We start from the raw sequence: 17,481 nt of genomic DNA, 5'->3' as shown, positions 1-17,481 counted from the left end.
CTGAAGCCAGATGGATTCAGATCAGAAATAAGGCAAAACATTTTAACAGTGAACTACAAGAACAAACAGCTACCACAGGAAGTGCTGGATTTTCCAACTCTTGAAGTCTTCAGATCAAGAATTGGATGTCTTTCAGGAAAATATGCTTTAGTCAGACACAAATTATTCGGTTCAGTACAGGGTTACCTGGGTAAAATTCCATGGTCTGTGTTAAACAAAAGGTCAAACTAGGTGATCTAATGGTCCCACTGGTCTCAAAATCTGTGAGTCCCAGTTTACAACTACTTCCTGAGATCTGTCAGTGAGCCAGTTCTTAATGCAATTAATATGGCCTAAACTGACTTTGTATAATGTTAATTTTTTTTATCAGAATGTCATGCAGGACTAAATCAAATGCCTCCTAGAATTCTAAGTATATTATGTCAGCACGGTTATCCTTTATCAGCCAAATTTGTGATTTCAGAAAAAATATCAGGTTTCTTTGACAAGTCCCCTTTTCCATAACATCTTGATTAGGAAAAAGAAAAGGAGTATTTGTGGCACCTTAGAGACTAACAAATTTATTTGAGCATAAGCTTTCGTGAGCTACAGCTCACTTCATCAGATGCATTCAGTGGAAAATACAGTGGGGAGATTTATATACATAGAGAACATGAAACAATGGGTGTTACCATACACACTGTAACAAGAGAGTGATCACTTAAAGTGAGCTATTACCAGCAGGGGGGTGGGAAGGGGACCTTTTGTAGTGATAATCAAGGTGGGCCATTTCCAGCAGTTGACAAGAACATCTGAGGAACAGTGGGGGGGCGAAGGGGGGGAATAAACATGGGGAAATAGTTTTACTTTGTGTAATGACTCATCCACTCCCAGTCTCTATTCAAGCCTAAGTTAATTGTATCCAATTTGCAAATTAATTCCAATTCAGCAGTCTCTCGTTGGAGTCTGTTTTTGAAGTCTTTTTGTTGTAATATTGCGACCTTTAGGTCTGTAATTGAGTGACTAGAGAGATTGAAGTGTTCTCCGACTGGTTTATGAATGTTATAATTCTTGACATCTGATTTGTGTCCATTTATTCTTTTACGTAGAGACTGTCCAGTTTGACCAATGTACATGGCAGAGGGGCATTGCTGGCACATGATGGCATATATCACATTGGTGGATGTGCAGGTGAACGAGCCTCTGATAGTGTGGCCGATGTGATTAGGCTCTATGATGGTGTCCCCTGAATAGATATGTGGACATAGTTGGAAATGGGCTTTGTTGCAAGGATAGGTTCCTGGGTTAGTGGTTCTGTTGTGTGGTTGCTGGTGAGTATTTGCTTCAGTTTTGGGGGCTGTCTGTAAGCAAGGACTGGCCTGTCTCCCAAGATCTGTGAGAGTGATGGGTCATCCTTCAGGATAGGTTGTAGATCCTTGATAATGCGTTGGAAAGGTTTTAGTTGGGGGCTGAAGGTGATGGCTAGTGGCGTTCTGTTATTTTCTTTGTTGGCCCTGTCCTGAAGTAGGTGACTTCTGGGTACTCTTCTGGCTCTGTCAATCTGTTTCTTCACTTCAGCAGGACACAAATCAGACGTCAAGAATTATAATATTCAAAAACCAGTCGGAGAACACTTCAATCTCTTTGGTCACTTGATTACAGACCTAAAAGTTGCAATTCTTCAACAAAAAAACTTCAAAAACAGACTCCAACGAGAGACTGCTGAATTGGAATTAATTTGCAAACTGGATACAATTAACTTAGGCTTGAATAGAGACTGGGAGTAGATGTGTCATTACACAAAGTAAAACTATTTCCCCACGTTTATTTCCCCCCCTCCACCCCCCCACTGTTCCTCAGATGTTCTTGTCAACTGCTGGAAATGGCCCACCTTGATTATCACTACAAAAGGTCCGTCCCCTCCACCCCCCGCTCTCCTGCTGGTAATAGCTCACCTTAAGTGATAACTCTCTTGTTACAGTGTGTATGGTTTCAGAGTAGCAGCCAGTGTTAGTGTGTATTCGCAAAAAGTGTGTATGGTAACACCCATTGTTTCATGTTCTCTATGTATATAAATCTCCCCACTGTATTTTCCACTGAATGCATCTGATGAAGTGAGCTGTAGCTCACGAAAGCTTATGGTCAAATAAATTTGTTAGTCTCTAAGGTGCCACAAGTACTCCTTTTCTTTTTGTGAATACCGACTAACACGGCTGCTACTCTGAATCTTGATTAGGTATGAATTCTGCTACTGAGTCCCATATCAACCTTTCCATAATTTTGCCCAAAACTGATGACTGGCTAACCAGTCTACAGTTTCTCAGGTCATCCCACATTCCATTTTTAAATATTCAGGACAATACTGGTTTTTTCCAGTCCTCTGCAATGTCCACAGTGTTCCAAGGTTTAATAAAAATCAAGATTTAATGGTTCAGAGAGCTCCTCAGCAAATACTTTTAATTTGAATATAAATTATCAATTCGTAAGAATGGCCATAATGGGTAAGACCAATGGTCCATCTAGCCCAGTATACTGTCTTCTGATACCGGCCAGTGCCAGATGCTTTAGAGGGAAGAAACAGAACAGGGCAGTTTATTGAGCAATATATTCCCTGTCATCCATTTCCAGCTTCTGGCACTCAGAGGTTTAGGGACACCGGGAGCATGGGATTTTGACTATCATGTCTAATAGCCGTTGATGGACCTATCCTCCATGGACTTACCTAATTCTTTTTTGAACCAGTTATACTTTTGGCCTTCACAAGCATCCCCTGGCAAGGAGTTCCACAAGTTGACTATATGCATTCTTTGTAGAAGTGCTTCCTTATGTTTGTTTTAAACCTGCTTATTAATTTCATTGGATGACCCCTCTGGTTCTTGTGTTATGCGAAGAGATAAATAACACTTTCTCCACACCATCCGTGATTTTATAGACCTATATTGTGTCGTACCTTTTATAAGCTGAACAGTCCCGGTCTTTTTAACCTATCATCATATGAAAGCCGTTCATACAATATTTTCTGTCATTCTGTTAACTTTTTTGACTGCCACTGCATATTGAGTGGATGTTTTCAGAGAACTATCCACAAGGACTCCAAGATCTTTCTTGAGTGGTAACCAGTAATTTAGACTCCATAATTTTGTATGGCTAGTTGGAATTATTTCATTACTTTGCACTTATCAACACCAAATTTCATCCACTTTGGATGGGCTAGCACCAGCAGGAGAGTGAATCTGTGTGGGGGGGTGGAGGGTGAGAAAACCTGGATTTGTGCTGGAAATGGCCCACCTGATGATCACTTTAGATAAGCTATTACCAGCAGGACAGTGGGGTGGGAGGAGGTATTGTTTCATATTCTCTGTGTATATATAAAGTCTGCTGCAGTTTCCACGGTATGCATCTGATGAAGTGAGCTGTAGCTCACGAAAGCTCATGCTCAAATAAATTGGTTAGTCTCTAAGGTGCCACAAGTACTCCTTTTCTTTTTGCGAATACAGACTAACACGGCTGTTACTCTGAAATCTTCCATTTTGCTACTCAGTCACCCAGTTTTGTGAGGTCCCTTTATAACTTTCACAGTCAGCTTGGGACTTAATTATCTTGAGTAATTTAGAATGGTCTGAAAATTTTGCCATCTCACTATTTATCCCTTTTTTCCAGATCATTTATGAATATAGTGAACAGCACAGGTCCCAGTCCAGCTCCTTGGGGGACCACGTTACTTACCTCTCTCCATTGTGAAAACTGAACATTTATTCCTAGCTTTTGTTTACTATATTTTATCTGGTGACTGATCCATGAGGACCTTCCCTCTTATCCCATAAATGCTTACTTTTCTTAAGAGCCTTTGGTGTGAGACTTTGTTAAAGCCTTTCTGAAAGTCTGAGTACGCTACATCAACTGGATCACCCTTGTCCACATGCTTAAACACCATCCTAGAATTCCGATAGATGGGTGAGGCATAATTTCCCTTTACAAAAGCCATGTTGACTCTTCCCAACAAATTGTGCTCATCTATGAGTCCGAAAATTTTGTTCTTTACTCTAGTTTCAACCAATTTGCTGGTACTGAAGTTAAATTTACAGGCCTGTAGCTGCCAGAATCACCTCTGGAGCCTTTTAAAAAAATTGGGATTGTATTAGCTATTCTCCAGTCATCTGATACGGAGGTTGATTAAAGCAATAGGTTATGTACCACAGTAAGTAGTTCTGCAATTTCATATTTGAGTTCCTTCAGAACTCTTTGGTGAAGACCATCTGGTCCTGGTAACTAATTACTGTTTAATTTATCATTGAAATTGCAAAACCATCTCTATTGACACCTCAATCTGGGACAATTACTTATATTTGTCACCTAAAAAGAATGGCTCAGTGTGGGAATATCCTTCATGTGCTCTCCAGTGAAGACTAATGTAAAGAATTCATTCAGCTTCTCTGCAGTACCTTGGCTTTCTTGAGTGCTCCTTTAGCACCTTGATCATCCAGTGGCCCTACTGATTGCTTGGAAGGCTTCCTACTTCTGATGGACTTTTTTTGCTGTTAGTTTGTGTGTCCTTACCTAGTTGCTCTTCTGATTCTTTCTTGATCTGCCACCTCATACTTTTACACTTGACTTGCTAGAGTGTATGTTCCTTTGTATTTTCCTCACTAGGATTTAATTTCCACTTTTAATAGGATGCCTTTTTGCCTCTAACCACCTCTTTTACTCTGCTGTTTAACTATGGTGGGATTTTTTTGGTCCTCTGACTATTATTTTATTTGGGGTATACTTTAGTTTAAGCCCCTATTATGGTGTTTTAAAATAGTTTCCATGCAGTTTGCAGGCATTTCACTCTTATGACTGTTCCTTTTCATTTCCATGTAACTAGCTTCCTCATTTTAGTGTTGTTCCCCACTTAGAAGTTAAATGCTACTGTGGTGGGTTTCTTTGGTATTTTCCACTCTACAAGGATGTTACATTTAATTATCTTATGGTCGCTATGGAACAGTTTAGCTATAGTCGCCTTTTGGACCAGATCCTGTGTCCCCTTGTGGGTTCCAGGACAAACTGCCCCAAGAAGCTGTGTTTATAAATTTTATCTCTGCATCTCTTCATGAGGTGACATGTACTCAGTCAATATGAGGATAGTTGAAATCCCCCATTATTGAATTTTTTGCCTTTTGTAACCTCTTTTTTTTTTTTCCTCTAGGTCACATTTTCAAGACAGTTCTACAGTTTGACATGAGGGTTGTAAAACCCACAAGTATAAATTCACACAGGCATTTCTCAAAGAATAACTGTTACTGGTTAGTAACCTTTCTGTTTCCTTTCCTACATAATGAAGGGTAAACAGTAGCAGAGCACAAAATCCCACTATCCAGGGTGCACTTTTATCTCAGATGTTTGTGGCTTTTATTACTTCAGGGAAAGATATCAGCTGCCTGCATCCGCACCCTTGAATCAATTATAAGCGTTATGCTACTGCAGCCTGTGGCCGCAGTCAACACTGTGGAAGAGCAGAGGGCTCGCTGGGAGAGGAAATGTAGCCGGACAGCCAAGGAACTGGTGGAAACGGAGCAGAAATACCTGGAGCAGCTGGACTTGGTGACCACAGTGAGTATCAGGGCTTCCTCATGAGGTAGTGACACCCTGATGTGTTGGTGTCCAGGGGCTAGTAGGTCCCTTTTTGCCATCCCCCTGTGACGGGTTCCCCCCAGGGTGCCACCTGGAACTGGGGTATCACTGAGCACTCTGACTCACCAGCCTGGGCTCCCTCTCACACTGTGCTGCTGTGACAAGCTGCAGACCCACTCCAGGTCCTACCACCAGCATTCACGCAGGTAGAGACAGACCCAGCTGCAGTTACATGCAGGCTTTCTGACCAGCCACTGCATGAATCAACAATAGGGAGGCTACAGCCAAGATAACTCCCAACTCCCCAGGCATGCACCCCCTTCTGGAGTATAAACCCAAAAATTATACAGTCTTGCACTGCACGTGGAACTGTAAAGCGTAAGATGATAGAGTTTGCTCCTCCCTCAATGTGGAGAGGAAATGCACCAGCCCCTACCCCTTGAGCTAAGATTTCCAAGCACTTCACTCCAAACTTACTGGTTTAGATTAAAACATAAATTAAGTTTATTAACTACAAAAAGATTATAAGTGATAGCAAACAGATCAAAGCAGATTACCAAGTAAATAAACAAAAACGCAAACTGAGCTTAACATACTAGAAGGATAGGATTTGAATTAACAATTCTCACCCTGACTGATGTTACAAGCAGGCTTGCAGATTCTCAAGGCACAAGCTGCACTTGCTTTGCAGCTTGGGATCCCCACCCCTGTTCCAAGTCCTTCTCTTTTGGAGCTTCTCTTAGGTGTTCAGTTGTGGGGAAGTGAAGAAAACCAGTGATGTCACTCCCTGCCTTATATAGCTTTAGCAGAAGGCGGAAACCCTTTGTGGAAAAAACACTGGTATCCATAATGGAGTTCCGTGTCATGTGGGCTGGTCACATGCCCTTATATACCTTGTTGAATCATTAGCAGCCATTACTTACAGGCTGTCCGGAGCATTCTCAGGAAGGCTCACCTGGTGGGGGTAAGCTTCTCCTAAGGCTTATTGTTCTTCCTAATGGCCCATTACCTTGAATAGGCCCTTCACAACCGGCTATCTAGACTGGAAGCATTTTGCCTAGTGAGCGTTACCCAGGTGTGACTACATGTGAAATACAGATATTTGTCAATATTCGTAACTTCAGATAGAAAAATGATGCATTCATACAAACAGAATAATCATATTCAGCAAATCATAACTTTCCCAATGAATCTTATGTGACCCACCTTGTACAAAATGCATCATAATTATGCCATAATCATATCGTAATAATATTATGTTGAATATAGGGTATACAGTCATACCTCCATTCTTCTGTCTTGGTAGGGGTCGTACTGGAGGCCACACAGCAGCATTCTGGCTGCCTTTTTCATAGAGTAGTAGGCAAACTCTTGCTGTACACTTTCTTTGGGATTGAGAAGCGTGTTTCTTAATTTCCTGAGGTTTGTGTGATTTCTGTGGCTAGATTGATAGATTATAAAGACAGAAGAGACCCTGATGATCTCTGATTTCATCTGTAACACAGGCCATAGGACTTCCCTGAACTAAGTTCTGTTTAAACTAGAGCAGTTCTTTTAAAAAATAGATCTAGAAAATCAAGTCTTGATTTTTTGTTTTTGTTTTAAATGCCAGTGGTAATCCTTGGTAATTTGTTCCAATAGTTGGTTACATCCACTGCTAAAAATGTGCCGCTTACTCCCAGTCTGAATTTATCTAGCTTCAACTTCCAACCATTGTTTTACCTTTTGTCTCCTAGATTGAAGAGTCTTCTATTACCAAATTTCTGTTTCCCATGTAGGTACTTAGAGACTATGATCAAGCCTGTCATAGTGTGCCTGATCCATTTAGGAGGGAATGGTACCAGACCCCTGTGGCTAAGGGCTTGGCTTCACTTGTAGGTGTAGAGCGCTGGGAGTTAAACCAGCCTTTGGAGACAGCAGCAGGGAAAATGCTGCCGTGTGTTTACACTGTCAGCTGCAAGCGCAGTGGCGTGGCCACATTAGCAGCTCTTGCAACGCCATAGAGAGCAGTGTGTTTTGGGCCCCACGCTACAAGAAGAATGTGGAAAAATTGGAAAGAGTCCAGTGGAGGGTAACAAAAATGATTAGGGGGCTGGAGCACGTGATTTATGAGGAGAGGCTGAGGGAACTGGGCTTATTTAGTCTGCAGAAGAGAAGAATGAGTGGGGATTTGATAGCTGCTTTCAGCTACCTGAAAGGGGATTCTAAAGAGGATTGATCTAGTCTGTTCTCAGTGGTAGCAGATGACGGAACAAGGAGCAATGGTCTCAAGTTGTCGTGGGGGAGGTTTAGGTTGGATATTAGGAAACACTATTTCACTAGGAGGGTGGTGAAGCACTGGAATTGGTTATCCAGGGAGGTGGTGGAATCTCCTTCCTTAGAGGTTTTTTAAGGTCAGGCTTGAGAAAGCCCTGGCCGGGATGATTTAGTTGGGTATTGGTCCTGCTTTGAGCAGAGGGTTGGACTAGATGACCTCCTGAGGTCCCTTCCAACCCTGGTATTCTATGATTGTGGTAGCTGTCCCAGTGTGCAGGTGGCTGCAACGTGCTTTTCAAGTGGTGGGGAGTGTGTTGTGTGTATGTGGTGGGAGAGACAGTGTGTTTTGGGAGGCAGAGAGTATCAGCATACTGTCTTGTAAATTCCACACACACACACACGCCTGCCTTGGCAGCAGCAGCATTCCACAGTAATGGTTTGCTTTGTGTCCCGGAGCAGATAAGCAGCAGGCTGTCAGAAACAGAGCTTTGAAAGGGGACATCCACACGGGCCACTTGACTTCAGGGGATTATGGGATGTTTCCGGAGGCCAATCACAGCGCAGTAATGCAACACATTGTCTACACTGACACCTGGGCGTTTCAGCTGGGGCGCAGCAAGCTTTATGCTTCTCGTGGAGGTGGATTACCAGGAGCGCTCCAGCTGCCGAGTCCAGGCGCTCTAAGTCCCTTGCCAGTGTGGACACCTCAGGAGTTAGGGCGCCCAGGTCTGATTTAATGTGCTCTAACTTGCAAGTGTAGCCAAGCCCTAAGTAGCTACTTCTGTGGGTCCAGTTTAGCTATTTCAAAAAAGAAAAAGAGTACTAGTGGCACCTTAGAGACTAACCAATTTATTTGAGCATAAGCTTTCATGAGCTACAGCTCACTTCATCGGATGCATTCAGTGGAAAATACAGTGAGAAGATTTATATACACACAGAACATGAAAAAATGGGTGTTATCATACACACTCTAAGGAGAGTGATCACTTAAGATGAGCTATTACCAGCAGGAGAGCCGGGGAGGGGGCGGCGGAGAAAACCTTTTGTAGTGATAATCAAGGTGGGCTATTTCCAGCAGTTAACAGGAACGTCTGAGGAGCAGGGGGGGCTGGTGGGGGGGAATAAACACCACTGACTTCCTAAGGAAACTATAATCCATCGGTGATCTTCCTGATAACACCATCCTGGCCACTATGGATGTAGAAGCCCTCTACACCAACATTCCACACAAAGATGGACTACAAGCCGTCAGGAACAGTATCCCCGATAATGTCACGGCAAACCTGGTGGCTGAACTTCGTGACTTTGTCCTCACCCATAACTATTTCACATTTGGGGACAATGTATACCTTCAAATCAGCGGCACTGCTATGGGTACCCACATGGCCCCACAGTATGCCAACATTTTTATGGTTGACTTAGAACAACGCTTCCTCAGCTCTCGTCCCCTAATGCCCCTACTCTACTTGCGCTATATTGATAACATCTTCTTCATCTGGACCCATGGAAAAGAAGCCCTTGAGGAATTCCACCATGTTTTCAACAATTTCCATCCCACCATCAACCTCAGCCTGGTCCAGTCCACACAAGACAGCCACTTCCTGGACACTACGGTGCTAATTAGCGATGGTCACATAAACACCACCCTATACTGGAAACCTACTGACCGCTATTCCTACCTACATGCCTCCAGCTTTCACCCAGACCACACCACACGATCCATCGTCTACAGCCAAGCTCTGCGATACAACCACATTTGCTCCAACCCCTCAGACAGAGACAAACACCTACAAGATCTCTATCAAGCATTCTTACAACTACAGTACTATACCTGCTGAAATGAAGAAACAAATTGTCAGAGCCAGAAGAGTTCCCAGAAGTCACCTACTACAGGGCAGGCCCAACAAAGAAAATAACAGAATGCCACTAGCCATCACCTTCAGCCCCCAACTAAAACCTTTCCAACGCATTATCAAGGATCTACAACCTATTCTGAAGGATGACCCATCACTCTCACAGATCTTGGGAGACAGGCCAGTCCTTGCTTACAGACAGCCTCCAAAACTGAAGCGAATACTCATCAGCAACCACACACCACACAACAGAACCACTAACCCAGGAACCTATCCTTACAACAAAGCCCGTTGCCAACTGTGTCCACATATCTATTCAGGGGACACCATCACAGGGCCTAATAACATCAGCCACACTATCAGAGGCTCGTTCACCTGCACATCCACCAATGTGCAGGTGAATGATATATGCCATCATGTGCCAGCAATGCCCCTCTGCCATGTACGTTGGTCAAACTGGACAGTCTCTACGTAAAAGAATAAATGGACACAAATCAGATGTCAAGAATTATAACATTCATAAACCAGTTGGAGAACGCTTCAGTCTCTCTAGTCACTCGATTACAGACCCAATATTACAACAAAAAGACTTCAAAAACAGATCCGAGAGACTGCTGAATTGAAATTAATTTGCAAACTGGATACAATTAACTTAGTCTTGAATAGAGACTGGGAGTGGATGGGTCATTACACAAAGTAAAACTATTTCCCCATGTTTATTCCCCCCCCTTCATCCTCCGCTGTTCCTCAGATGTTCTTGTCAACTGCTGGAAATGGCCCACCTTGATTATCTCTACAAAAGGTTCCCCCCTGCCCCCACTCTCCTACTGGTAATAGCTCATCTTAAGTGATCACTCTCCTTACAGTGTGTATGATAACACCCATTTTTTCATGTTCTGTGTGTATATAAATCTCCTCACTGTATTTTCCACTGAATGCATCCGATGAAGTGAGCTGTAGCTCACGAAAGCTTATTTTCAAATAAATTGGTTAGTCTCTAAGGTGCCACTAGTACTCCTTTTCTTTTTGCGAATACAGACTAACAGGGCTGCTACTCTGAAACCTGTCATTTAGCTATTTGAGTACACCTGGGGATAATTAAGTTGAAGTTATCAGTTCCAGCTGTGGGGGGCCAGGAACATGTTCTATAAAGAGGAAATAGGAAGAGAAGGGCTAGAGAAGACCTACTCTGGGGTTAGAGAGGCAGAACTGTCTGGAGCAAAAGCTCAGACAGGGGCAGCTGAAAAGGGTTCCCAGAATCTCCTAGAGGAGATAGAAGCCCACACAAGGTGGGTTGTAGCTGTTTGGGACAATATGTTTAAACTCCGGATAACAAGGACTATTTAAGTACTGCATTTGTCAGGGGACACCAGGAAGGGGAGAATCTGGCATTCCTCCACTGGCAGCCAGAGTGGCACAAGGCTTAAGAAGGGTCCAGATGAACAGCCAGTGATGAGAAGTCACCTGAGATCATTTGAAGTTGTACCTTTGTGGAGTTTTTGTTAAGACTATGGTTTGGGGTGGGACTGGAACTCTGTAAACCAGTGTTTCTCAACATCTCCTTCCTTAGAGGTAGAATCTCCTTCCTTAGAGGTTTTTAAGGTCAGGCTTGAAAAAGCCCTGGCTGGGATGATTTAACTGGGAATTGCTCCTGCTTCGAGCAGGGGGTTGGACTAGATGACCTTCTGGGGTCCCTTCCAACCCTGATATTCTATGATTCTATGAACATTTTTGTGCTGGCGACCCCCTTTGGATTTAAAAATAAATAAATTGTGACCACCACCACCGCCATTGACAGTTGAAAAAATTGCGACCCCCTACTTTAAGTATCAGTAAGTAAATTATTAATAATACTCAGGGCTGGTGTTAGGGGGTGGCAAGCAGGCAATTGTCTGGGGCTCTATAACACAGGGAGCCTAGGGCTCAAGCATGTAACTTTGTTTGCAGGCCCTGGGCAATTGTTCTGCTTGTCACCCCCTAACACCGGCCTTACCCTTGTGACCCCACCCCCACACCCCCAGCCCAAACCCACTGTAAACCCAGTGTTTACAGCAGAAACACTGCTGTAAACCAATAAAGGACCTAGAGTGCTTTCTGTAGTGATCTATGAGAGTTGCAGAGATGCATACCTGCCATTAGGGGCATCAGGAGGCTTCAAACTGTTAAAAAGTTGTTGTTTAATCTTCTCTTGAGGTTAAAAAGGTTCAGCTCCTTGAGTCTTTTGCTGTACGGCATGTCTTCTAATCCTTTAAACATTCTTGTGACTCTTCTCTGGACTTTCTCCAGTCTATCAGCATTCTCTCTCAATTGTGGGCACCAAAACTGGACACAGTATTCCAGTAGTGGCCACACCAGTACGAAATACAAAGATTAAAAACCCTTCTTTATCCAACTTGAGATTCCTCTTGTTACAAAAGGATCATATTAGCTCTTTCAGCTACAGCATTGCAATGGGAGCTCATGTTCAGCTGATTATCCACCATGACGCCCAAATCCTCTTCAGAGTCACTGCTTCCAACGATAAAGTCCCCTATCCTGTAACCATGGCTTAGACCAGGGGTCGGCAACCTATGACCCGCGTGCCAAAGATGGCACGTGAACCGATCTTTAATGGCACGCTGCTGCCTGTTGGGTCCCAGCTGCCGCGCGGGGGCAGGGTGAAGGAGCTTGGTCCTGGCGGTTGCTGCTGCAGGGCAGGAAAGCTCCCCCCTCCCCCGCCTCTTCCCCCAGCATGCTGGGTTCATGTCTCTCCTCCTCTCCCTCCCTGCCACCGATCAGCTGATGGCCCTTGTGCGGGAGCAGAAGAAGCGGAGCCACAGCACAATCGCTGCTCCAGGGAGGAGGCGGAGAAGAGGAGAGGATGGGGCCTTAGGGAAGGGGCATGGAATGAGGGCATATCCCCTCTAGCCCCCTGCCGTGAGCCACTCTGGGCAGGGAACTGGGAGCACCCCCATGACCATAGCACACACCCCCAGCCCTCTGCCCTGACCCCTGCACCCCCCTCACACACACTCAGCCCTCTTCCCTGACCCCCCCACACCCCATCCTCCTGCCCTGATCCCTGCACCCCCCCACGACCCCAGCCCTGATTCCAGCACCCCCCACACATACCCAGCCCCCTCACACCCATTGCCCTGACTTCTGCACCCTCCTCACACACCCCCAGCCCCCACACATCCCATGCCCTGACTCTTGCACCCCCCACATTCCCACCCCCACCCTGAGCACCAAACGGGAGCTCCTGCACCCACCCACCCCCTCACATTCCCACCTGCACCCCTCACAGCAAATGGGAGCTGCCCAGGTAAGCGCTCCACACCCAAACCTCCTGCCCCAACCCTGAGCCCTCTCCCTCATTCTAGCTCCTGGCCAGACCCTGTGCTCAGTGCACTCCCACACTCAGCCTGCACCTTCACCCCCAGCTCTGTGCTCAGTGCACTCCCACCTTCAGCTCAGTGCAGAGAGGAAGAGAATGGGCTAGAACCAGAGAGAAGGTAGGTACCCACTCTATGTGGGCAGGGCCGGGATCCCAGACTGGCAGCGGGCTGAGCGGGGCCAGCAGCCGGGACCCGGGCTGAGCGGGGCCGGCAGCTGGCTGAGCTGCTCAGCCCACTGACGGTCTGGGGTCCTGGCCACCAGCCCCACTCAGCCTCCGGCCCCGCTCAGCCTGTTGCCGGCCTAGGTGAACGGAACCCCAGGCTGGCATCGGGTTGAGCGGGGCAGCGGCGTAAGATCAGCATTTTAATTTAATTTTAAATAAAGCTTCTTAAACATTTTGAAAACCTTGTTTACTTTACATACGGCAATAGTTTAGTTATATAATATATAGACTTCTAGAGAGAGACCTTCTAAAAAACATTAAAATGTATTACTGGCACGCGAAACCTTAAATTACAGTGAATAAATGAAGACTCGGCACACCACTTCTGAAAGGTTGCCGATCCCTGGCCTAGACTCTTTGCTCCTAAATGGATAACTTGACATTTAGCCACATTGAAACACATTGTTTGCTTGCACCCAATCTGCCAAGTGATCCAAATAGCTTTGTATCAGTGACCTGCCCTCCTCATTATTTACCACGTCTCCAATCTTTGTGCTATTTGTAAACTTTATCAGTGATGATTTTGTTTTCTTCTAGTTCATTGATAAAAATGTTAACTAGTTAAGGGCCAAGAACTAATACCTGCGCGACCTAACTGGAAACAGTCACTCAATGACGATTCCCCATTTACGATTGCATTTTGAGACTTGTCATTTAGCTAGTTTCTTAATCTAGTGAACATGTGCCATGTTGATTTGTATATCATTCTAGCTTCTTAATCAGAATGTTGTATGGTACCAAGTCAAATACCCTACAGAAATCTAGGTCTGTTACATTACATTGTCAAGAACAAAGCATGTCAAACCAACCTAATGTCCTCCTTTGACAGAGTAACAAGCCTTGAGGATAGGGGGAAGCAGTAGATATGACATATCTCGACTTCCATAAGGCTTTTGATATTGTTTAACACGACCTTGTCATAAGCAAACTAGGGACATATAGCCTAGACCAGTGGTTCTCAACCAGGAATATGCATAGCCCTGTGGGTATGCAGAGGTCTTCCAGGAGGTACATCAACTCATCTAGATATTTGCCTAGTTTTATAACAGGCTACATAAAAAGCACTAGCAAAATCAGTACAAACTAAAATTTCACACACAGTGACTTGTTTATATGGCTCTATATACTATACATTGAAATATAAATACAATATTTATATTCCAATTGATTTATTTTATAATTATATGGTAAAAATGAGAAAGTAAGCAATTTTTCAGTAATCATGTGCTGTGACACTTTTGTGTTTTTATGCCTGATTTTGTAAACAAGTAGTTTTTAAAGTGAGTTGAAACTTGGAGTACACAAGGCAAATCAGACTCCTGAAAGGGGTACAGTAGTCTAGAAAGGCTGAAAGCCACTGTCCTAGACAATCCTGCTGTAAGCTGGGTGCACAACTGGTTGGAAAACTGTACGCAGGAGTTATCAATGATTCGCAGTCATGCTGAAAGGGCATATCAAGTGGGGTTCTGCAGGGGTCTGTCCTGGGTTTGATTCTATTCCATATCTTCATAAATAAGTTGGATAATGCCATAAAGAGTACACTTATAATGCTTACAGACAATACGAAGCTGGGGACAGCAGAGGAGAGGATTACGAGCATTTTGGAGGACAGGAATAGAATAATGACCTTGACAAACTGGAGAAATGATCTGAAATAAATAGGATGAAATTCAGTAAGGAAAAGTGCACAGTACTACATTTAGGAAGAAATAATCAATTGCACAAATACAAAATGGGAAATCACTACATAGGAAGGAGTACTACAAAAAAGATCTGGAGTTATAGTGAATCACAAACTAAATATGAGTCAACAATGTAATACTGTTACCAAAAAAAAAAAGGCAAATATCATCCTGAGATGTATTAGCAGGAATGTTGCAAGCAAGACATGAGAAGTAATTCTCTCACGCTACTCAGCACTGATAAGGTCTTACCCGGGAGTACTGTGTCCAGTTCTGGGCAGCGTACGTCAGGAAAGATGTGTACAGATTGGAGAAAGTCCAGAGGAGAGCAACAAAGGTCTAGAAAATATGCCTGAGGAGGAAAGATTGAAAAAAACTGTGTTTGTTTAGTCTGGAGAAGAGAAGACTAAAGGGGAGCATAGCAGTCTTTAAGGCTGTTATAAAGTGAAGTGCGATAAAATTGTTCTCCTTATCCACTGAGGACAGGACAAAAAATAATGGGTGTAAATTGCAGTAAGGGAGATTTAGGTTAGACATTAGGAAAAACTTCCAGACTGTAAGGGTAGTTAATTAGTGGAACAAATTAACTAGAGTGGTCACTGAAGGTTTTTAAGAATAGGTTAAACAAACACCATCTGGACAGTCTAGATAATCCTGCTTCAGTGCAGGGGACTGGAGTAAATGACCCATCAAGATCTTCTATAGTCCTATGTCAGGTTTCAGAGTAACAGCCGTGTTAGTCTGTATTCGCAAAAAGAAAAGGAGGACTTGTGGCACCTTAGAGACTAACCAATTTATTTGAGCATGAGCTTTCGTGAGCTACAGCTCACTTCATCGGATGCATACCGTGGAAACTGCAGCAGACTTTATATATACACAGAGAGGGGGGGGTGGAGGGTGAGAAAACCTGGATTTGTGCTGGAAATGGCCCAACCTGATGATCACTTTAGATAAGCTATTACCAGCAGGACACTGGGGTGGAAGGAGATATTGTTTAATATTCTCTGTGTATATATAAAGTCTGCTGCAGTTTCCACGGTATGCATCCGATGAAGTGAGCTGTAGCTCACGAAAGCTCATGCTCAAATAAATTGGTTAGTCTCTAAGGTGCCACAAGTACTCCTTTTCTTAGGGTATGTCTACACTACGGAATAAGGTCGAATTTATAGAAGTCGGTTTTTTAGAAATCGGTTTTATAAATTCGAGTGTGTGTGTCCCCACAGAAAATGCTCTAAGTGCATTAAGTGCATTAACTCGGCGGAGCGCTTCCACAGTACCGAGGCAAGCGTCGACTTCCGGAGCGTTGCACTGTGGGTAGCTATCCCACAGTTCCCGCAGTCTCCGCTGCCCATTGGAATTCTGGGTTGAGATCCCAATGCCTGATGGGGCTAAAACATTGTCGCGGGTGGTTCTGGGTACATATCGTCAGCCTCCCGTTCCCTCCCTCCCCCCGTGAAAGCAAGGGCAGACAATCATTTCGCGCCTTTTTTCCTGAGTTACCTGTGCAGACGCCATACCATGGCAAGCATGGAGCCCGCTCAGGTAACCGTCACCCTATGTCTCCTGGGTGCTGGCAGACGCGGTACGGCATTGCTACACAGTAGCAGCAACCCCTTGCCTTGTGGCAGCAGACGGTACAGTACGACTGGTAGCCGTCATCGTCATGTCTGAGGTGCTCCTGGTCGCCTCTGTGAGGTCGATCAGGAGCGCCTGGGCAGACATGGGCACAGGGACTAAATTTGGAGTGACTTGACCAGGTCATTCTCTTTAGTCCTGCAGTCAGTCCTATTGAACCGTCTTATGGTGAGCGGGCAGGCGATACGGACTGCTAGCAGTCGTGCTGTACCATCTTCTGCCGAGCAGTCATGAGATGTGGATGGCATGCAGTCCGTCTGCTGCCAGCCAAAGATGTAAAAGATAGATGGAGTGGGTCAAAACAAGAAATAGACCAGATTTGTTTTGTACTCATTTGCTTCCCCCCCCTCCCCTGTCTAGGGGACTCATTCTTCTAGATCACACTGCAGTCAAGATGCAGCGAGGTAAATCTAGCCATGTATCAATCAGAGGCCAGGCTAACCTTCTTGCTCCAATAAGGACAATAACTTAGGTGCACCATTTCTTATTGGAACCCTCTGTGAAGTCCTGCCTGAAATACTCCTTGATGTAAAGCCACCCCCTTTGTTGATTTTAGCTCCCTGAAGCCAACCCTGTAAGCGCCCCTCCCAGCGTCAGAGCAATGGCAAACAATCGGGCATCTGAGAGTGCTGTCCAGAGCAGTCACAATGGAGCGCTCTGATGGGGCTAAAACATTGTCGCGGGTGGTTCTGGGTACGTGTCATCAGGCCCCCGTTCCCTCCCTCCCTCCGTGAAAGCAAGGGCAGACAATCATTTCGCGCCTTTTTTCCTGAGTTACCTGTGCAGACGCCATACCACAGCAAGCATGGAGCCCGCTCAGGTAACCGTCACCCTATGTCTCCTGGGTGCTGGCAGACGCGGT

The 17,481-nt window shown here is 44.7% G+C and overlaps 1 protein-coding gene across 7 annotated transcripts in view; it reads left to right on the top strand.

Annotated features, from left to right (window-relative positions):
* ARHGEF39 (Rho guanine nucleotide exchange factor 39) overlaps positions 1-17,481 on the top strand; it is a 71,368-nt gene that overhangs the window by 15,027 nt on the left and 38,860 nt on the right. For all 7 annotated transcript variants that reach the window (XM_048834650.2, XM_048834647.2, XM_048834648.2 and 4 more), the window contains exons 2-3: positions 5,168-5,264; positions 5,383-5,571. In XM_048834650.2, coding sequence (XP_048690607.2) covers positions 5,434-5,571 — 138 coding nt within the window. In that variant the 5' untranslated portion in view covers positions 5,168-5,264; positions 5,383-5,433. The remainder of the gene's footprint in view (positions 1-5,167; positions 5,265-5,382; positions 5,572-17,481) is intronic.

This window comes from Caretta caretta, chromosome 5 (assembly GCF_965140235.1).
Source record: "Caretta caretta isolate rCarCar2 chromosome 5, rCarCar1.hap1, whole genome shotgun sequence".
NCBI lineage: Eukaryota > Metazoa > Chordata > Testudines > Cheloniidae > Caretta > Caretta caretta.
Note: the sequence above shows the minus strand (reverse complement) of the source record. Positions and strands in the feature narration are given on the sequence as shown.